Source organism: Cryptomeria japonica, chromosome 9, assembly GCF_030272615.1.
Source record: "Cryptomeria japonica chromosome 9, Sugi_1.0, whole genome shotgun sequence".
NCBI classification, from domain to species: Eukaryota; Viridiplantae; Streptophyta; class Pinopsida; order Cupressales; family Cupressaceae; genus Cryptomeria; species Cryptomeria japonica.
Genome location: NC_081413.1, coordinates 469,590,382 through 469,613,852, shown reverse-complemented (window position 1 = coordinate 469,613,852; position 23,471 = coordinate 469,590,382). Strand labels below are relative to the sequence as shown.

Genomic DNA, 23,471 nt, shown 5'->3' with positions numbered 1-23,471 from the left:
CCGCACCAATACTTGAAATCCCAGGATTCCCTCTACTTGCTCCATCAAAATTCAGCTTCACCCACTCACATTGTGGAGGAACCCATCTAACTAGCTTCCTATTGGTTTTGGGAGCTGGAGTGCACCCCAACCCCTAGTCCTTGAGCGACCAATTGCGTTCCATATCCCTGTCCCAACTGCAATACCTGAGTGATTTAACTTTGGGGGGCTTGTCATTAATCACTTCTTCTATTGCCACCTTGATTTTGAGAATCACCTCCTCCAACGAAAGACAAAGTTTCTCTAAAAATCCTCCTGTTCCTCTCCTTCCAGATGTGCCAAACTAACAATGCAGGGGTAATCAGCCACAATCCACTCCACTTCGAATGACTTGCTTTAGGCCACACCAGAAGGAAATCTTTAAGAAGCTCATTTTTGACCGAAAAGAACTGCAATTTATCCACAAGCCAATCCGAGCATGCATCCGCAAAGGGACATTGGAAGAGTAAATGATTGGCTGTCTCTTCACTCCCTTTGCACATAACACACCAACTTGGTCCTGAAATCCCAATATACTTCTTTCTATCACCAGTCAAAATTTTGCCATGAAGTGAAATCCACAAAAAAGCTCCAGCTTTAGGGAGACCAATGCCGTTCCAACAAAGATAATAAGGCCACTTGCTTTCTCTCACTCTGTGAGGTTGGATCGCGTACCCCAGTTTCACACTATACTTACCCAATTTGGATGCACACCAAAATATGGTGTCCTCCTATTCGGATTGCAAGACACATCTGTTTTTTAGAAGATTTGCCAACTTCAAACACAACCTTCTTTCTCCAATATCAATAGATTTCCACCCCAACACCCCACCATTACTCGAGCTGTCATCAACATAATCTTTAACAAATAGGCCGACCTTACTTTCGACCTCTTTGACCCATTCCTGTTCTGCAAAAAAGTCACCAAGCACCTGCTCACCTTCCCATGAGTTGCGCCAGAACATAGCCGTTTGGCCATTGCCAATGCGCCAAGATATATGATCGGTAATGATGTTCCTGCAATCCCACAAGAAATTCCAAGTCGAGGAACCTCTAGCAACATCGACTATGGTAAGGATCCTATTTGGGATCTCCATATCCAAATATTTCCTCCTAAAGAGTCTACACCACAACTTGTTCGGTTGTTCATACATTTTCCAAGTCAATTTCGCCCCCAACGCAAGGTTCTGAAGATCCATCTTCCTCAACCTTGCTCCACCTTCATCCTTTAGCAGGCACATGGTGTCCCAGTTGATTAGGGGAATCTTTCTTTGATCTTTGGCACCTTCCCACACAAATTTCTTGAGCAATCCATCCAACTTCCTCTCAGCCACATGCGACATCTTGAAACAAGACATACTGTAGACCGGAATAGCCGAGAGGACAGTTGTGATCATAGTCAAACGTCCCGCTAGCGAGAGCCATCTGTTTTTCCACTTTTCAGACTTCGACTGGCACAAATGGATTACATCTTCCCAGATATGGCTCTGCCTGCTACTAGAGCTGATTCGAACCCCTAAGTATTTGATGGGGAACCCCCCAATTTTAAACTCCAAGAAGTTTGCAATTTTGGTTTGAAGGGGTTTGCTGGTGTTGAAGAAGAAGACCTGCGATTTGCCCCTGTTCATCGCCTCTCCCAAAGCTTGAGTGTAAATGTCCAAGACATTCTTGATTTCCATCGCTTCTTTCATAGTTGCTTCGTCAAACAAAATTGTGTCATCCGCGAAGTGCGAATGCGTGATGGCCTCAAAATTTTTCATGTACCCTGATGCCTTCCCAAAAACCTTCACTATTTCTCCTTTTAATGAAATTGCCCAACACCTCTGCCATTAGGACAAACAGAGAAGGGGAAAGAGAATCCCCTTAGCGCAACCCATTTGTGGCCTCAAAGAAACCATAGACCGCTCCATTTACAATCATGGAAAAACTCACCGAAGAAATACAAAATTTAATGCAATCAATCCAATCTTTAGGGAAACCAAATTTATTAAGAACACAGACAAGGAAATCCCAAACCACCCTGTCGTAAGCTTTTGCAACGCCAAGTTTAATGGTCATAACTTTTTGTTTGCCTTTCTGCATGGAATGCAGCACCTCTGCTACCAAAATGATATTGTCCACTAACTCTCTGCCATGAGGGAAGGCATTTTGGTTTTCAGAGATTAAATTAGGCAAGATTTTCTTGAGCCTATTGGCCATAGATTTCGATATAATTTTGTATATTGTGTTGCACAATGAGATAGGCCGAAAATCCGCCATGGTTACACAATCTTCTTTCCTAGGAATCAACACAATCATGGTATTGTTCAATTCTCTAACAAATTTATGTTTTTCTTGAAGTCTTCAACAATCAATCAAATGTCCCTTCCTATGAACTCCCAACAGTTTTGAAACAAATTTGCAGTCATCCCATCCGGACCAGGGGCTTTGTTTGGTTGTAGTCCAAACGTCGCAGCCTTAACTTCTTCCATGGTGTAGGGAGCTACTGACAATTTTGCATCCGAACTGGAAATCAGATTATTATTAATATTTGTGTTGACAAGGTGCTCAAAATCAACACCCCCCAAGTCAGCATTCTCTAGAGCTCTTTGAAAATGATTAAGGGCAGTATGTTGAATCTCCTCGTCTAACATCTTCCAATGACCATTTTCATCCTTGATGGCATTAATCTTATTATGGATTCTTCTGGCTTTTGAAGATGCATGAAATTTTTTTGTGTTATGGTCACCCTCTGAAATCCATAGCTCCCTAGACTTATCCCTCCAAAAAACTTCTTCTCTTTTCAAAACTTCATTGTACTCCTCCTTCAAATTGTTTTCAAGCAAAAATTCCTCCTTATTCATCCCGACCAACATCACTTTCTGGTTTAACGCTTCAAGTGCTTCCTCTATTCTCAATTTTTTTGAAAAAATGTTTTTGAAGGTTGATTTATTCCAGGCCTTAATCTTATGTTTTAAAGACTGAAGTCTTTTAACAAATCTGAAACTAGGGGTGCCTACGAAAGTGTTTCCTTCCATCCACCACTCCTTGAGTTTTTCTTTAAAACCAGGGTCACACCACCACATATTGAGGAATTTGAAGTAGCTCCTTTGTTTGTGAGTCTCCTTCTCGATTGATAACGAAATTGGTAAATGATCAGAGCCACACTGGGGAATAATGCATGTTACCAATAGCATGTCCCCAGACAACCACCATTCTCCAGCAAAAAACCTATCCAGTCTTTTTGATATTTTAGAGAAATTTAGTCTTCTGTTCGTCCAGGTAAATTTACCATTTTTTGGGATAATATCGATAAGCTTATTGTGTTCAATGAAATCTCTGAAATCCTCCATCACTTTTGAGCATTTTCTGAGACCTCCTTCTTTCTCATCCACATCCAGCAGAGCATTGAAGTCCCTTGCTATGATAGCTTTATCCTTCTCAACAAGAGATGCTTGCATTGCAATTTCTCTCCAGACCTTCAATTTGTCTTCGGTCTTCATTGGGCCATATACATTAAAAATTGGGAACCGTAAGTTTGAACCAATGCCTATGATCTCATACACCATCCAATTCTCATGGGAGGCAATAGGTACCACCTTGACACATGCCGGATTCCACACCACACCTAGTCCACCAGCAGAGCCTATTGTATTGCATCTTGAAACAACCCATCCCATTTTGAGCAAGAATTAATGAACTGCCCAGTTTTATCTCCACCAAGCTTGGTCTCTTGTAAAAGTAACACATCAGGATTGTGAATACTCAAAAAAACGCTTGACCAAGCGTTTCTTGTCAGGGGCCGATAGACCCTTGACATTCCAGGATGTGATTTTCATCTCTTACCAAGGGAGAACCCTTGTCTTTCTTCATAAAATCCATTACGCTGATGATGCCTTTTTCCCCTACTCTCCTCTCTTTTTTGCCGATTGCTCCTTTTACCTCTAAAACCTTTCGCCTTCCCCAACAAAGCATTAGCCGATTGGCTGATACACCTTGGATCAATGTTTTCCAATTCATCTTCTTGAAAAAAATCATCATCCAAACCCTTTTCAAATTCAAATTCGGTATCTGAAAGTCCTCTGCACTAAGGGGTAATTCTCGGGGTATTTGGAACCACATCATTCTCCCTTCCTGCATTAATATTCAATCTCGGACATTCGTCACTATCACCTAGGACCAAGATCTTTTCTTCCTCTCTAGTTTCGTTCAAATTGCAGGAGGCTGATATTAAAGAAGTCGAAGGGTTCATCTCATGGTTATTAGTGTGACCATCCTCACCGGATCTCTTCCCTTCTTGATCCGTAACCGTTTTTAAAGAGTACTCCGTCTTCCGCCTCCAAAACTGAGTTGGCTTTCTGATAACATTCCTGGCCTTCCTCACAAACATCTTGCATGCCTCCAATCCATGAAACTTGCTCCCGCATTTGGGACATTGTTTAATCTCTTTTTCAATTTCCACCTGTTGGCGCCATTCACCGCCTGAGGTTAAAAGAGTGATTGACATATGAATCCTTTTAACCACTGCAATCCTCAAACGGGCAAATTTGCAGAGATCGTCCCCGTCATCAAAATCTACTTCCAATAGAGTCCCCAGGGTTTTGCCAATCTTTTCCAGAATAATCTCACTCCAATATTCAATGGGTAAATTGTACAAACGAATCCAAACCGGTGCAGAGTAAATGGCCAACGGTAATGGATCAAAGTTCGGGGACCATGGTTGCAGATAGATTGCGTGATTATTTGCAAACCAATTCTCCTGGTTGAGATTTCGGTCTCTGTCTTCGCCTTCTTCGAACAAGACCACAAAGAAGCCTTTTGGGATGAATTTAATGACAGTCCGCAACCCCCAATTGCCTTCCACCCATTTTTTAATTTCTTTTCTTGACTAGTTCAGCCCAATAATCCTTGCAATGACCGCGTGCTTTTCCTAGAAGACCACATCCTCCTCCAAATCCTCTGTAAAATCGATGCATATCTCCTCCAAGTTCAGCCTTTTCCCTCCAAGGCCGCCATTTATGTCTAATGGCATTTGCAGAGCTTTTTTTTAAAGATCTTTCAAGATTTTTATTTAAAAAATATTAATATTAATATTTATTATTTTATAATATTTATTAGAGAAATACATATTAATTTAGAACAAATATGTTTTTTATTTATATTATAGAATATTTTTAACTAGAATATATATTTTTAATATCAATTTAAAAACTTCCTTTAGTTATTATGATAAATTCAATATTATTTGAATGTTTTTGGCAATATAATGACTTCTAATGAATTGTGAATGATGTGTTAATAAATCAACAAAAAATATATAAAATATTATATTATATTTTTAAAAATCTATATAAAAAATACCAAAAGAAATTGAGATGCATATAAAAAGAACTACTTTTTTTAACACTTTAGAGTAATTAAATATTGGTTATTTTCTACTTTTTTAATATTCAATTTTTTTAAAAAAATTTGAGATAAAATTTAGTCAAAATTTAAACTTTAAAGCAAAAATAATTATTGAAATTTGATAATTTCAAATACTATTTTTAAAATAAAGAAAAAATAAAGTTAAAAAATGTAAATATTTGAATGTTGATAGAAAAATCATACAAAGTTGAGTGAAAAACATATATAATTAAATCAGAAGCTCTCAAATTCAATATAGATAGAATTGGCAAATCTAATGTCTTTAAATGAAAATAGATTTTTTAATTTTTATATTTAAATAAATAACATTTATTATTTTAAATTTCATGTTAATTAATTAAAAAAAAAATAGATTTTAATATATAAATTATTACTAATTTTTTAAGTTTTAAATTTTCTGCTTTTAGGATTAAGATAAAATTATAAAAATGAAAAATATAATATTATGTTATGGACTATTAAAATAAAACTGTAGCTTTACAGTAAAAATAGACACTGTAGCTTTATGATTTTTGATCAAAATTAAAAAAAACAAAAAACACAACTGTTTTATATTATGCAATTATTTAAATAATTTTAAAAAATTCGATAAAAATAGAAAAAGTAGCTTTATGATCTTTGATTTTAAAAAAAACTTTATTATACTGCAGCAATTAAAATAAATAAAAATATAAAGAAAGATGTGATGATTTTGATATGCCAACCGATGCAATCATGTTTTGTTTTAAAAATTGTACGATTGGGGACCGCTACAAGCCCGTTTCAATGCACAAATTCAACGGCCGTTACCTAGATTCTTTCCTGGTAAAGCGTTAATGAAATTTCGTGCTTTTACCCCACAATTATTTTGAAACAGCGAAGAGCGGAAGGAGTTCAGCAGATCCATTCAAAGAAAGAGAAAAACGCATTGCAGATCGTGTCACAAGTCAAAAAATCGAAAAAAAAACTAAACGCAAGAAAACAGATCGCCTTTCGCCTCCCGTTCCTATAAGGGTCTGAAAAAGGATTGGTGGGTCCAGAAACGCGTCGAGTGGAATCCACATATAAACCCAATTCAGCCAACGCGTTTTCCGCAGCTTCAAGGAAAGTCCGACACGTCCATTCTGGTAACCACTAAGAGCCCAGCTCAGCAACGTGTACGTCAGAGTGTCTCTGCGCTCTGGAGCTGTAACTATTAAGTACCTGTGCGATTAGAGACGAGAGAATTTTAGAACTTTTTTTGTTTGGAGGAAAATAAGAATGGGAGCTTGTATTTCAGATGCAAGAGGCGGGCAGGAAGCTGTGGGGGAAAATGGTGGGAATGGTAACAGATACTTTTCTCAAGCTTATGCTAATGAGACTAGTGTTATGGCCTATGAAGCAGTCGATTTCTTGAATAAAACAAAGGGCTCCCATGGCCTTTCTTCATTGCTAGAGGTAACCCAATAAGTAATTTTTTATAGAACGCTTCTCAATCTATCGTGATTGATCAATGACCCGCTATTTTTTTCCATTGAATTTTAAGGAGTTTCAAGCTTTTGTGATGTTGGATTCTCTTCCGTATCTAGATTTTCAGTAGGTTTTTGTGTAAGCATGTAGCATGTTTTTTGAACTTAAAACAAAAAAAAATGTTTTGCCAATATAGTAAAGTTTCAACAAACTCTGGCCTAGTTTTGACATTCAATGTTAAGAAGGTCGCCAGATTTGAATCTTATGCTTTTCCTTAGAATTGCCCTACATTATAGATACATATATATTCACCTACCATCCTACACTTTAACAAAACTTTTATGCAATAAAAGGTTGAGTGGGTCAAAGTTCAGGGAGAGTATCGAGTTTAGGGGAAGGCTACGGGAGCTGGAAATTCAAAATTGATTTAATGTAAAGTGTTACAACGGGCTTAATCGCTAAGAGGAACTTACATATGGGACCGTGAATGAATGTCAGTTACATGCAGAAGCTATTTCTTACCTTTCAAGTTAGGGCAGAAAGCCATCATAGCAACCATGCTGGTTTTGAAAACAAAAGTGTTCGGGAAACTTTTTAAATTATTTTTGAACTAATGCTTTTGGACCCATCGTTGTGTTTACCAATGTTCACTTGTATTTTTTAAACTCTAAATTCTAAAGTGAATGGATATATTTAATTCTGCTTTTGGCAAAGAACTTCGCTATCTATTTTGGCTCATCCTTATACCAGATATTCTGGAATCTGATCATGAGCAAGCACTAAAATATCCTTTATTGCTTTATAGGTAGCAACTCTTGCTTTTGCAAGGTTTGCATTTGTGTCTCTTATCATATCAATGCATAACTATTTATCTTCAATTTATCAAATTACCTTTTGTAATATCCTTAACGCAGAAAGTAGACTTCTGATTGATGTAATCAAATTTTTGGATTCGTTATTAGATTGAATTTCTTGAAAGAGGGATTTCCAATTTAGTCTTGTCTCAAACCAGGGGTTAGGACTGGGTTCCTGGCTGAAGGAGTGGTTTCTTTTTTTGATATAATGATATTTTCACACTGGAGTCTTAGGGATTTCTTTTACTCTGGTTCTTCTTGAGACCCCCTAGGTTTATCGTCAAAAATTACTTGCACGAGCTTGATGAACATATTTATCAGGGCAGAGATGTTACTCCCCTTTTGAGAAAATCTATTCTCCATACCTTTGGTCTCTTCTGCACTCCTTTGTTTGATACTCTTTGTCATATCTACATACTCTGCCTCCAGCAATGACCATCTCAAATGCCTCTTAAGAACCAGATTGGACCATAAAGCACATGCCTTATACATAAACTACTTTTGGTTTGTGTCATAAATTTTCACAATTCTTCTAGGCTCTCTAAGACTAATTTCCAAATCCACAGTTTCAAGGGACTTTGGCAAGCACGGACAGGATATTATCACTCCCATTGGTCTGGATATTAGAACATAGAGAGTTGGTCTTGGCTTCCCTAAGGCCACATTAGCAGGTGATGGACAATATGATTTTTCTTGATTGTGACCGCTAAGCTAAGTGGAAAGGAGGATGTTGTTGATGTAAACATTGATTATTTGTCCGTATGAGTTGCTTGCATATGGTCAGATCAGGGCTGTTTCTCTAACTAGGCCTTGTATATTGGCACTTAGGTATAACAACTATGTGTGTAGGAGTTACTTGCATACGATCAAATCAGGTCTTTTTCTCCAACTTGGCCTTGTATATTGTCACTTAGGTATAACAATTATGTGTGTAGTTAAAGGCATAAGGATGATGTTGTTGGTGTAAACATTGATTATTTGTTCGTATGAGTTGCTTGCATATGGTCAAATCAGGGCTTTTTGTCTATATTGGTACCTAGGCTTTTTCTCCAACTCTCTATTGTCCCGAGGATGGATCTCTATTGTCCCGAGGATGGATCACAAAGTGTGATCCGAAATGTTGATGCAAAAACTATAATGCAATAAAATCTAGAAATAATTTAACAGCAACATGGATTGTGGAAACTTGATATCATTAATAAGTAAAGATTCCAAATGTATTTTCAAAGGGAGAGGTGATCAATTTGTAATAGAGTAATTATCAGTTACTTAGTACCCCATATGAATAGTATGGGTTTCATCTGTGGTTTGAATATATTGTTCTATGCTAAAGTGGAATATCACCTAAATTTAGCAGAATCTTGATGTTAGTGTATAGACTGCTATTGGATATAATTGTGTAATTTTTACATCAACATTTAGTATTATTTGTATAAAATCCTGACACGCGTGTTGAAAGTTGTATACATATTTGATGTTTGATGTCTATTTCTCAATTTATATCTAAACTTATAAGATAAAGCAATTTGTAAACTTAAGATTTTATAATTTTGCTTGTTTAAAATAGTGTATAAATAATATAAATGGATATTGTTGAAATGCAAACTTATAAAAATGCGAGAATTACCAAATTTCAAATTTTTTATTATGAACTTTACTAATGTTTCACTAAGAAGTATAAATATTTACTTGGAAACTTAAAATTTGAGTATTGGAAGCAAGGTAGCTTAAATCAGGATATGGTAAACTTTGGGTTACATTTTAAAAAATGACTGGAATCAGGGATTTGAAAAGAAATATTATCAGAAATGGGAGAAACAAAAGTAACTCTTCACATCTGACAAGGGAACTTTTGGAAAGCTGAATTTTAGTATTAGAAAAAAACACTCTTGTAAGTTGTTGGAAACGTTTTAAAAACTATTGGGAAAACTAACAACACTAACTGTTTTCACTGACAAGGGAACTTTTGGAAAGCTGAATTTTAGTATCAGAAAAAACACTCTTGGAAGTTGTTGGAAACGTTTTAAAAACTATTGGGAACACTAACAACACTAACTGTTTTCACTTTTAGATAATGGGAGAAACTAAAGTTAACTCTTCACAACTGACAAAAGGGAGCTTTTGGAAAGCTGAATTTTAGTATCAGAAAAAACACTCTTGGAAGTCGTTGGAAATGTTTTAAAAACTATTGGGAACACTAACAACACTAACTGTTTTCACTTTTAGATTTTCTAGAGGTTCTTGGATGGGAAAACATTTCAGAATCTTGAAAATGGGTTTCGAGTCTACTGAAAACTGTTTCCCAGATTTAGAAAGAATTTATGTTAGCATCCACCAATGGCTGAGAAAGGTCAATAAGATTCAAAAATGCAATTAGTTAAAATGGTCAGAGAAAGTAAAAATGAGGTCAGACGTTAGAAGGAAAAAATTGCTAAAATTTAAAAGCTAAAAGCATAAGAACAAAAGATTCTAGCCTGAGGTTGAATCCCAATGAAGTAAAATGCAAACAAATCAAAAAAGAAAACCAAATGCTGCATGACAGTAATCTATACTATAATGCAAAATGCAAGGGGATGCCGGTATCCTCATCAACTACCATGAAACTGTCAATATAAAATTCACATAAATTTGAGCCATTCACTGTGCAATGCTATATGAAGTTTACTGCTCTATAATGAAGTTTAAGTCAATTATACTGCCTTGTACATTCATTACATGTGGACACATGGAGGGACTGACAAGGACTTTAAAGGTTGTAAGAGATGTGCAAGGTGGAAAGCTCGTTACAGCTAGATTTTTTTTTACTAGAAAGAAAGAAAGAAACTATATTAAAGCTATTTGGTTACAACGGGAAAGTGCTAGGGTAGAAAAGAATCCATGGAGTTGAAAAAGTAATTTTGATGAGACTAAATCACTAAAACAATAATAGCATAATGCAATATCCCGAACTAGGATATTCGTTTCAAATCTGATTTGGGTTTTTGATTTTTGCCATGTTTTACTTCATTTCATTGCAAAGTAACAACATGCAAACATGCAAGGAAATGATATAGATTTCCAAGGAAATAAGCATGTTACAAAGACAAATCTATTGATGATGATTCTGATATAAAACATGCATGATCATTTGAAACATACAAAAGAAAATTGAATGACTTGCAAGAAGATAGACCTATGCAATGTGTTGCTGCTGCTGTAGAGATGTGCCAATACCAACTTGCAAGGAGGAATCAATATCAACCAAGCCTACAAATAATCTCTGCACTATGAAGAATGATTATTGACCAAAATTGGAGAAGCTGCTACTGCACAATCACCCTAGTCGGAAAATCTCCTTCTAAACCTGATTAAAATGATGCCAATCTGTTCAGTGATGAACCTTGAGTGAGCCCACCTCTCAAGTAGTGTTGGGTTTCTGACCAAACTACAAATATCCAAGGGTTTCCATCCTCAGATATTGCTGCTACTGGCAAACCAGCAACAATGGAGAAATTATCAAGTATCAAATCAACATATCATAATCCTTGGAGAAGGAAGGAAACCCCTTAAATAGATTTTCTAAACTGCTTTTGGACCTCAAAATCACAATGTGTGCTTTTTAATAAACTTTTCCCTCCAAGAAGTTCGTCCCACTTCTAGAAGGCTTAATAAATGTTATAAATTCATTCTATAACTTTGCCTTCATGATAAAGTCACTTTATATTTTATTACCTTGTTAATAAAGTCACTATATGACTTTATTTCATAACTTAAGTCACTTTATTTTAGAAATTAATTTTATAACCAAAAGTGACTTTTCCCTTATAATATTACTTTATGGGCTCAAAATAATATTTATTTCTCCATCAATAAATAATTGACAATGCCAGCCTTTCATCCCTTATATCTCCGAATTAGCCTACCGGAATGACAGAAGAATAAGCTAATCAGCACCTGAATGATCACTGAAGAGAAGGGGACATTACACATAATAATAACTGAGAAGCCCAAAGTAGGAAAACTCAAAACCCCAGTCATATAGTTACAAATATAATATATAAGAAGAAGATCAATACCAAATCAGAGGACCAGCAAAATAAAAGTAGTGCTGTATATGTCTATCAGTGCTTGAAGTAGAATAAGGAGAATCACTGGCATGATCTTCCACTAGAAAGACATAAAATATGGACATACAATACTATAAACAATCTGAGGGTTCTAATTAGTCCCGTTCTAGTGGTTGTTGAAACTCAATTGTCTGTTTTACTTGAAGCAGAAAGCATTTTCTAGAATGATAAGGTGACTGTCCTCTGATCTATATGCCTAATGTTCTTTTTTTATCATTTCAACTTTTAAGGCCATGCCTATGGAGAGGTCAATCATGACTTGTGAAATGCGTTGCTTTAGCGTCAATTGTTTGTGAGCTGTGAAGTGGTCAATTACAAATCTAGATAACTGTGATGAAGCTTTCGTATTTTCATCAGAGAAAAAAACTGTTCATTTTTTCCATTTAATTGTTTAAAAATTGAAAATCAGCTAGCTTCAAATGACTTGTTTAACCTTCAAGAGAAAGTGATCTTTGAGGTGGCTCATGAAAATTCTATAATGGCTACGTTGGCAGCCCATTTTCAACAATATGTGCTCATTTTCTATGACTGAGCATTTTCTTTATTTATGTGGATCAGATGTTTCCTTGTTTCCATGGTATTTATTTATCCTTAAGTGTCTTATTTCTTAAAGTGGATTTTTGCAATAATGGTTTACTTTTTGCATTGTCAACTGTTTAATCTACCTATGCTAATCAGTTTCTTGTATGGCTTTTCTCCAGTTATCACTGTCTGCATCAAATTTGCGTGACAGGGATTTTCTGTCGAAGGTACATAATTTTAATCTTATTATCAACACAATTTCTTCAGATGTTTCTTTTATCACTTTATTTTGTAAAGGAACTAACCATATTACAATATTCGAGTTATGAATAGTCTTGTATTCTTTTGAGGGACACGAAATTTCAATATTCATGTTTGTCAAGAAGGAATGGCAGATTCTATCAGCAGAGAAATTTTCCCCCTTACAAGTAGTTCTGACAAGTAGGAGAAAACCGAGGGAATCAGATAGCTCATGAATTTTTTTTCCCAAACTGAGCATGAGGAATTACAAACCTTGTGTTCTTTTTTGTGTTGCCACAGTCTCTTTGTGGTGCATTGCATTGTTTTTCTTTGGTCATTTCTTATAAAAAGAAAAAGCAACGACTTTCATTCAAAAAGCTATTAGTGTTTGAATGAAGCCAATTTTTTGGAGCAACATACATTCTCTCTCAAAAGAGGTTTTGCATGAGTCAAAATTATACACGGATCAAACTCAGCTTATGTTGAATAGGATTTATATTATATTGGAAATTATCTCATTGCCCTTCCAAAGACAAAAATAATGAAAAAGCTAATTTGGAGGAAAGCACACTAGTATATTTTGAAACATTTAGATGCAAGCTAAAAGGCCAAAATTGCAGTGAACAATGCTAACGCATAGAGTAATTGATTTAAAGTATTTTCTGTATAAGATGCAATGCATATCTTAGCATTGATTCAAAGCACATTCTCTATATGATGCAATCCGTATCTTTAGCATTCTTGGTATTTTCATTAATGCAGACGACACTATGAGATTGCGATAGTTTGTTTGTTCACTTTTCTTGGATTATCTAGAGATATTCGAAGCAACATTGGAGCTGCACATGGGCTGGGCTTGATAGGTAAGAAAATGACATGTAGTGATGATAATTTAATTCTCTAGAGGATTCAGACTTCCGTGTTCTTTTATTGAGGTTAATGATGGTTTTGTTATTCCTCCTCTTAGAGAGTTTGTAAAATGACTCTTTCTAACCTTATTTTAACCATAGGACTTTATAACAATTAAAATCAAGTTTAGGAAGAAAAGTGATGGCTTTTACCACATCTTAATGAAGCCTTTGGTAATACTATTGATTACATTTATTCTATATGATCTTCGACGGCTTCCATAAGACTAATCAACTGCAGAATGGACAATGTAGTGTATACATTACCTTCTTTTGTCCTTTGTTTTGATAGGTTATTCTCAAACTATTAATTGATTTTTCTCTTGGTATCCCCCGAGAAGCTAAGAGAAATAATGTCCCATGATTTAGGAAAAAACATATGAAGGTGCATACTATGAATCTTAAATAATAAATTTTAAATTTGTTAAAAATGCGTATGCACAACAACGTAAGTATATGTGCATCCAATGTCAAAAGAAATGTTCTTTTTATAGATCTAACATTAGTTTATCTTGTACAATTAAGATTTGTCAGCTGAAAGTGAGATACAATATGATCTTGCCCTTACATGATCCTACCCAAGTGATCAAATAAGTTGTGAAGGCTCCTTGCTCTGTTGCAGTTTTTACTCCTTACCTATGACAACAATCATTCGAGCATCTCTAAGTTGTTACTTTTGTGCATGAGGTATTATGATCCTTGACAAGTGGTATGAATTTTGCAGACCCTTGATCGCAAATTCCCAATAATTTCCTTAATATATCTTTATGAAGTCAGTGATGTGAGGTCAGTTTGATTTGCTTGATCCTCACATGGGTTACAAGGTATCTTCAACATGCCTAAAACCCCAAACCTCTTGTGTTTTGCACTATTTGTAGCTACCTATCTCCTTGTGTAATGTCCCCAACTAATGATTACCTAAATTTTGTCCTAAATTAGTAATTCCACAATATAGTTTATCATTTTTTCAATATATAAGAGTAACTTAATCTAGTCATTCAATAAACTTAGGAATAGGCAAATAAATACATGGATTAATAGCAAATATATTACATAGAATGATAAACACGTCTTTCTACCCATAACCAATCATAGTTTAGTTTTGTAGGAGAGCCTCGCGAGGGTGCCTATAAACTGCCCAACCCAACTAAGCCCAAGAGCATGTAGCGTCCCACTATGACAACTCACCTCTTGGCCCACAAGAGGTAGGAATGTCCCATTATGACAATTCCATCCCTTGGGGTGGCCTACTTAGCTTGGGAGAACCGGTAAACTGCAATTCCCTAACTTTACTTCCTCCATTCATTCCTTTGATTGATTACGAGATAAGAAACACGTAAATAAATAATCTAAGAAAATGTAATCAAAGTAAATATATATATATAATTCGTTTTTATAAATATATAAATATAATCTTATTGATATTATTTCAAGTATATATGTCTATTATCCTTATTCTTATTTGAATATATATACATAAATAAATAAATGGAATACATTATATTACCAATTATTTATGTATTTGCTAATTACCTATTATACAGCCTAAAAACACTAGTTATTAGTCTATTTAGTGGCTGTAAAGGCAGACAGATCTGACATGCATCAGATCTGGTCTGCCACTGTAAATGAAATTAAGTATGACTGTCATACATATTGCAGTCTATGTTAATATTACTATAAAATTTTGCATAAGAACATTATAGACTTCATATATTAAGCATACATATTAAGCACATCCCATGCATACCACCAAGAACAAGGATGTTACTGCCTGTAACTTAATAACAGTTCTAATCTGATCTGATTGATGGTTATGTCACTGGATGCTTTGATTCCTTTCCTTTATATCTTTCAATGTGATGGAGAGGTCAGACCTCTTTATCATGTATGCCCTTTTGCAAGAGACACACTCTTTCACCATTAGCACCCTTTGAAAGAGTGCAATTCTTCATTATTTCTGCCCTTTGAAAGGGACACAACCTTTCACAATCAGATCTGCACCCAAATTATCCCCCTCAAATGAGGTTCTCTTCTTCCTTCTATATCTCATGTTTGAGGGTGTCACAACTTTTCATCTCATGTCTTTTGACCATTCATTAACTTAATTAAATTTTAATTATATGCGTTTACATTTTAATTTTATTATTGTTATTTATTATTAAATTATGTTTCAAAGTGCGGACATTAATGCTGCAACTACTCTAAGGGTGTTTTCCCACCTAGGACCACGTGTTGATCTCAAAGGCATGGATTCACTCGCAACTTCAAGTGATGGACAAAAATGCCATATTGCCAATAATGTGATGGTTGAGTTCTTGATGCAATTATCTTCACGCAAGCTCTAGGATGCCATTTTATGAGATTTTATGAGATTTTAGCTTGTTTAACAGACAACATTCACAACTCGTCTTTTTTCCTTGATTCTCGAAGTAGTACGGCAACCACCAAAGTAGTATATATGCTTGTTCGTTTTCCCAAAGCAAGATTCAGGGTTTTAATCCTTATATGTCTAATCACCATTACAGCAACTCATTTTGCAAATCACAAAGAGGTAGCTATCTTGTAGCAAATATTTCTAATTGAATGTCTCGTTTGTGGATTTTCACGAAGAATTCCAAGAGATACAGTATAATAGTTTCTTTCTAGCGAAGGATTTTCTCTTACCACATTTGTTTGTACGAATGTAATATTGATTTGTGTTGCAACACTTTAACACATTGCATATGTTATTTGTAATGGTCGTTCCAATATTGCATATGGGTTTTTAGAAGTTTGGAGAGGGATTGTTAAGCATGTTCAATTGTTAAATATCATGTCTCCCAATTTGTCTCTCCCTCATTTAGGTTAAGTGGAAACACCTTTTCCCTCTAGAACTCACTAAGTATGTACAAAGAAATTTGATTTAGGAATTATTTAGAGCAAGGATCCTTATCCTTTAAATTTAGGATATTCAATTGGGGTTGAAGCTCAAGTATAAGAATCTTCTTATTCCTTTGAAATTAGTTGTGGAAGAACTTGATTTATAAATTGTTGATGTTTTTTGTAAATCAATTGAAGATGACCTTGGAAGTAGGTGTAGATAGTTAAAATACATATAACTTAACTTTTTGTTATGATGTACAATTGGTAAAATAGTTAAGACTCGTTGGTTGGGTTGAGTAGTTTTTGGTAGTTGTCAATTGGTTGGGAATCCTTTAGTAACCGTTGGCAAGTTTAAATACTTCTTTGTAGTTGGGATGAGGGATCACATTGTGCAAGAAGTTCCTAATTCCATTTTTGCAGGAAGAGCGTTGATGAAAAAGACACTTGTTATAATTTTCCAATTGATATGTTGGCCAGTAAGTTCTTATCTAGTTCAATTATGAATAACTCTATTCACTTTTTACTTTGTTAATTGCCTAACCATAGAAGAATTAAACATTTTGCAATGTTGCCTTTCAAGAAGTTGGGTTAAAGTGATGAAATAATGGGATAGTTGGTTGAAGAACTTGTTGAGTCTATTCGTGAAAGAGAGAATGAACTTACCCAAGCCTTGTAAAATTGTGGGATATATTAGTCAAAGAGCATGTACAAGAAGAGGCCGAGTGAAGGCGAATCCCAGAAGAGGTCATTTGTGCTTGACCTTAGTGTAAGCGAGGAAGTAGACTTACTTCTTGATCATATGCCATGACTAGTTGCAAGACACTTGAAAATCTTTCAAGACCTTCACATGGAACGTGACTGTGAAATACAAAGACGATAGATAAGGCAGTTGTATGAGGACAAAAGTAAAAAAGAAGAGTGGAACACAGAGTGATGTAAAAAAGAAGAGTGGAACACAGAGTGATGTGAAATCTCTTGAAATTAATGCCCAGAATCAAAAGATATAAAAAAGCTATTAGAAACTAGAACAAGAGATAAGGCAATCCTTGAGGATCTTAGAACAAAGAGGAAGTAGGAGAAAATTACGAGAAGCACTCAAGGAAAAATACTACCGTACAATTCTCAAGTTGCAGTCCATCCTGAGAATGCAATTGGAGCTAGAGTGTAAGGTGAAGTTAGAGTGGAAGCCAAAGTCAGAAGCTCAATGTGGAAAATAAAAACATTTCCTCCACAAGAAACCATATGAGTAAGGAGTGGCAAGAGATAGCAAGACATTTAAACTTACTTGACAAAGCCTCGATCAATCTCTTTGACCAAGTAGATAAACTGAAAAATGAAGAAGAAAGGGAAATAGTGTTTAAAGAGTTAGTATTTGAGAATAACATTGGAGGTAGTGAATGATTGTTGATCAAAGAAGAGGTGGTTGAAGGATGCAAACCTAAAACTCTTGGTCCAAAAAATTACAAAGAAATGAAAGGCAATTGTGGATGGAAAACTTAGGCAAGAGGAGTTGACGATTTCCATGTGTCTAAGAGTGTGGGTGAAGCATCAAAGTGTTTGAATCAGATAAGTCAGTTCTAGGCATTGACATTGCATCAGATTTGGATGGTGACTCCCTCATCAAGTCTGGTATTGAAAGGCAAAAGTTGTCTAAATATATAGGCATTAATTGGAGGATCTTGCTCAATATTGCAATACCTATGAAATGATTTGTATAGCGAATGGCTATGAAGATAGAGCGAGAGTAAGATTCTTCACATCTCTCAAACTTCTTTTTCCTACATAGTAAACATTAGTTTCAATTGAACGCCCTTGGTGATAAAATTGGTCTTAGTTTGGAAAGCCTATAGGAAATAAAGGTTGGGTGTGCGAGAAATTCCTTACTCACAGATTCAGAATGATGAAAAAGATGGGGCAGGAGGTAAGGGAGTACTGGGAGTTGGACACTTTAGAGAGAAAATCTTACTGTTGCCAATTCATCCTGCATTTCCTGCCTCACATGTTTGTAATTCCTTTTTTCTAACAAAATTCACTGCCCTCAAATGTTCCTTACCTAGCAATTATCAATTTCTCTTAACCATCTTCATCGACTCAAAAAGCCCAACGTGACATAGAATGAGGTGGCATGTTAGCTAGATTATAGAAGTCACAAAATCCTGGAAAAGAGGCTGTGTATGAAGATTGTCTTGAACAACATATCCCGTTTGTGATTTGTCACAGGAAATTTGTAATTTTTGTGCCCTAGATCAGTAATCAGTTTATGTCTTTTAATTATGCCCTAGTTTGTTAATCAGATTTGTAACATTTTAGTAAACCATAATTCAGTAAACTCAGAAATGAAGGAAGTAAACAAGAGACAAACACAAATACCCTGGGAAAACCTCCAAGGAGGAAAAACCCAGCATTAAAGACCCATAGGTCAGATTATATATTCTCCCTTAATAGCACAAGTACAATACTTAGCTTCCTTTTCAGATCTGATCCCTTTTGTATGAATGATCTGCACTTCTAAGCTCTTCAAGTTTGCACCAAAACGGCCTATGTCCTCTTGGACAAGTTCGCACAATCCTTGTGTAAATTCGCACCTTTTACTTGCAGAGCTAATTTGCTGAAATGTATGAATGATTGAATTGTATTTGCAAGATGACTTTATTTATATGAGTCCTTAGCCTTTATCCATATCCAAGTCGGCCTCCTTCTTTTGGCGCCAATTTATTTATTGTGGCGTTGAGCATTTAGGGTGGTGTGGAAGTATAGGGCTGGGCTCAATCTTGGGGGCACGTTACCCCTTTAGGATAGGGCCCAGTCCTAAATGGGTTCGGATGTTGCCTTAAGGCAATCCGAACCCATATTTACCTAGTTACAAACAACACTCCCTCTTAACTAGGGAAGAAGAGAATACATAATCTGAACCTTTAGAGTTCCATCTAGCACACAAGCATAGAATGGATCTAGCACACAAGCATAGAATTACATCTTCCACCTAGCACACAAGCATAGGATGGTTCTAGCACACAAGCATAGAAAGTGTAATACACAAGTGGGTCTTTACATAATTACAATTTTCCATCTAGCACACAAGCATAGATTGGACACAATTCATTCTTGCACACAAGAAAAGAATGATCAAAGTGCTGCAGATAGAGTCACTGAGATTGGAGCTCCCTCTCAATCAGGGTTCCGTTTTCCACAATACCAAGTCTGTCTCTGAAGTATTCGAGCTTCACTCTGGATAAAGGTTTGGTAAGGATGTCCGCAACCTATTCATCCGTGCTAATGTACTTTAGTTGAACGGCGCCTCTTTGCACCCTATCCCGAATGAAGTGATAGTGCGTTTCCACATGTTTGGACCGGTCATGGAATACAGGATTTACTGACATCTTTATACAAATTTGATTATCACAATGAATGGTGGTAGGACCACTAGTTTGACCAAATAATCCAACGAGGAGTTTGCGAAGCCATACTGCTTCTCTGGATGCAATAGATGCTTCAATGTACTCAGCTTCTGCAATGCTCAATGCTACGGAAGATTGCTTTCTACATGCCCAAGAGATCACTGCAAAACCTAAGTTGAAGCAGATACCCGAAGTACTTTTCCTGTCCTTGACACTTCCTGCCCAATCTGAATCTGAATAGCCTTCCAAGAAGATTGAAGTGTTAAGCGAATACTTCAACCCATAACCAATAGTGCCACACAGGTATCTTAGTATGTGCTTGGCAGCCACCAGGTGAACAAGTTTAGGCAAGCTCATGAACTGACTGAGGGCATTCACAGCGTAACAGATATGTGGCCTTGTATTGACTAGATACATTAATAATCCAATCAGCTGCCTGTACTCAGATGGATCTGCAAAATCAAAGTTAGCTGCAGAAACACTTAACTTCTTCAAGTTAGATTCCATAGGAGTATGCATGGGTTTACAATAATCCATCATTCTAAATCTTTTCAGAATATCAATAGTATATTTTCCTTGACTTAGAAAAATTTCATTGGATTTTTGCCATACTTCTAACCCTAGGAAGTAATGCATTAGTCCTAAATCCTTCATTTCAAATTCTGAGGCTAATTCTTTCTTACATCTTATGATTAATTTATTTTCACCAGTGAGAAATAAATCATCCACATACAAAACCAAAATAAGCATATCATCATTATAAACCTTTAAGTAAATGTTAGCATCGGCATCATTCTTACAAAATCCTAAGCTTAGTAAGTACTTATCAATTCTTTCATACAAAGCCCGAGGAGCTTGTTTGAGCCCATATAAGGCTTTCTTCAACCTGCAAATGTGAGAATCTCTTTTATGGATTACATAACCTTCTGGTTGCTCAATATAGACTTCCTCCTCAATAACACCATTGAGGAAGGTTGTCTTAACGTCCATTTGATGCAGTTTCCAACCTTTGGCTGCAGCAATAGCTATTATAGATCTAATAGAAGTATATCTAGCAACAGGAGCAAAAGTTTCTTCATAATCTATTCCCTTCCTTTTGAGAAAAACCACAAGCTACAAACCTAGCTTTGTATTTTTCAATACTACCATCAGCATCATGCTTAATTTTAAACAACCATTTAGAGGAAACAACAGACTTACCTTTGGGTCTGGGTACAATGTCCCAGACATCATTCTTGATGATAGACCCATACTCTTCATCCATGGCTGATTTCCAAGCATGATGGGACATAGCTTCTTCGACATTGTGAGGTTCAGACTCAATGATATTACACATCACAGAAATGTAGTTGGCGTGATTTTGGAATCTCTTGCTATCTCTAAAGGTTCCTCTGGGAGCAGCAAATCCTTCAGCATCTTGAATCGTGTTTCTAACCCAAAGTGGTCTCTTCTTGCAGACCACAATATCCTGAGGTATATTGGTAGAGTGCATGGGTTCTGTTGGGTCATTCTGAACTTCCTGATCCGGAAGGTCAGTAGACTCCTCCTGTATCTCAGGGTTAGCATCAACTATTGAATCTTGATTTTCAATCACCATATCATTATTGTTAGATAATGAACCTTTAGATCTTTTGAAAGCAATATCTTCTTCAAAAGTTACATCTCTACTTACCTCAACATACCTTTGACTTGAAATGTAGATTCTGAAGGCTTTGGAAGATTCGTGTATACCACTAAGATGCCTTTCTTTCCAGATGGATCCAACTTGGTTCGTTTTTCTTTAGGCACATGAACATACATTGGGCTCCCGAATATTCTTAGGTGGCTGATGTCAGGTTTGATTCCTGTAAAGGCTTCTTCAGGAGTTACATCCTTTAGGGCACGATGAGGACATCTATTCTGAATATAAACTGCTGTTTTGGATGCTTCCGCCCATAGAAAAGGTTGCAGGTCTTGATTATGGATCATGGCTCTTGCAAATTCAACAATGGTCCTGTTCTTTCTTTCAACAACTCCATTTTGCTGAGGATTGTAGGGAACACAGAACTCCCTCTTAATTCCTGCCTTAACACAAAAGTCATAGAAACTCCCTGAGGTGTATTCACCTCCATTGTCAGACCTTAAACATTTAATTCGATTTCCTGTAGCGTTTTCAACTAAGGATTTGAATTCTTTAAATTTGTTTAGGACTTCTTCAAACTCTTTAGATTTAAGAAAGTAGATCCATGTTTTCCTAGAGAAATCATCTATGAAGATAGCATAATACAGGAAACTACTAGGAGATGCTACAGACATAGGACCACATAAATCTGAATGAATAAGTTCTAACTTTTCTTTAGCCCTACTATCGCTTTTATGAAAAGAATTCTTTGCATTCTTACCCATTGCACAACCTTTACAAGCATCATCATGAGATAAACTAAGTTTAGGCATACCTTTAACCATTTTAGCGAGAGTGGGAAGAGCTTGAAAGTGTAGATGTCCAAGTCTTCTATGCCATAGCTCGCATGATTCAGGGGCCTCATGGATGAGAGCTTGAATTGGATTAGTTGCAAGCTTATATAAACTATCACATCTATTTCCAATAACACGAGCAGTTTTGAAATTAGATTTCTTAGACCAAGCGAGTACTTTCCCTTCAAAAAATGCTATTTGCAAACCCTTATCTTCTAAGGCAGAAATGGAAATAAGATTTCTTTTAATACCAGGTACAAAGAGAATATCACAGAGTTGTAAGGAAATACCAAAATCTAGTTTTAAAGAGGTAGTACTATAACCTTTTATCGAGTATCAAGCATCATCACCGATTACCACATGAAGGTTGGTGTCCTTTTCAATCATATCTGAAAGATGCTCACGAAAACCTGAGATGTGTTTGGAGGCACCACTGTCAAGTATCCACGTATTACTGTCCGTAGGAACATTGCTGGATAGAGCAGAGATAAGAAGATAATCCTCACTTTGTTCGGCAACTTCATTTAAATTGACTTCCCTTTCCTTTGGATCATTTTGACAATCTTTGGCATAGTGACCATACTTATCACATCTGAAGCAACGAATGTGAGAGGAATCTTTTGACTTCTTCCTTGGATCATAGAAGGAGGATCTAAAATCTTTGCTTCTCTTTTCTTTCTTTCAATGTCCACCTTTCCTAGATTTAGCTAAGAGAACATGATTATCTTTGTGAGAGTTCTTGAGTTTTCCTCTTACCTCAATTCGAGACTCCTCTTCGATGCAATCAGATTGAAGACGCTCAAAGTTGGGACGATCGGCTCTTCCACCAATGCTATGAATGAATGGGTCCCATTCATCAGGTAGACCATTTCATGCAATCATAACAAGATCTTTATCCGAGATTTGGCAATCAAGAGTACTTAACTTGTCCTTTAGTTCATTGATCTTCATGAAGCAGGCTATGATTGAGTCTTCTTTCATTTTCATCTGAAGAAGCTGCTGTCTTAGAGCAAGAGCCCTACTGAGGTTGTTGACTTCATACATCCCTTCCAAGTGTTTGATCATTTCCCTGGCAGACGCAAATTTTGATATGACAGTGACAAGATGATTCTTGACGGATTCAATTATGATCTTCCTAGCCTTGAGGGAGTCTTTCGTGAACTGCTTCAGCTCTTCAGCATCTTCTGGAGGGGACAGCCCTTCTTCTTCTACGAATTTCAGCAGATCATTCTCTTCAAGGATCAATAGAATACGGACTTTCCAAGCAGCAAA

At 36.1% G+C, this 23,471-nt stretch overlaps 1 protein-coding gene across 4 annotated transcripts in view; it reads left to right on the top strand.

Annotated features, from left to right (window-relative positions):
• Positions 1 to 23,471, top strand: part of LOC131075938 (protein BONZAI 1) — a 55,094-nt gene that overhangs the window by 19,046 nt on the left and 12,577 nt on the right. For 2 of the 4 annotated variants that reach the window (XM_058012911.2, XM_058012912.2), the window contains exon 2: positions 12,514 to 12,561. In XM_058012911.2, coding sequence (XP_057868894.1) covers positions 12,514 to 12,561 — 48 coding nt within the window. Of the gene's footprint in view, positions 1 to 6,163; positions 6,841 to 12,513; positions 12,562 to 13,334; positions 13,438 to 23,471 lie in introns of those variants that run through there. The other 2 variants (XM_058012913.2, XM_059211375.1) reach the window with 2 other exon arrangements.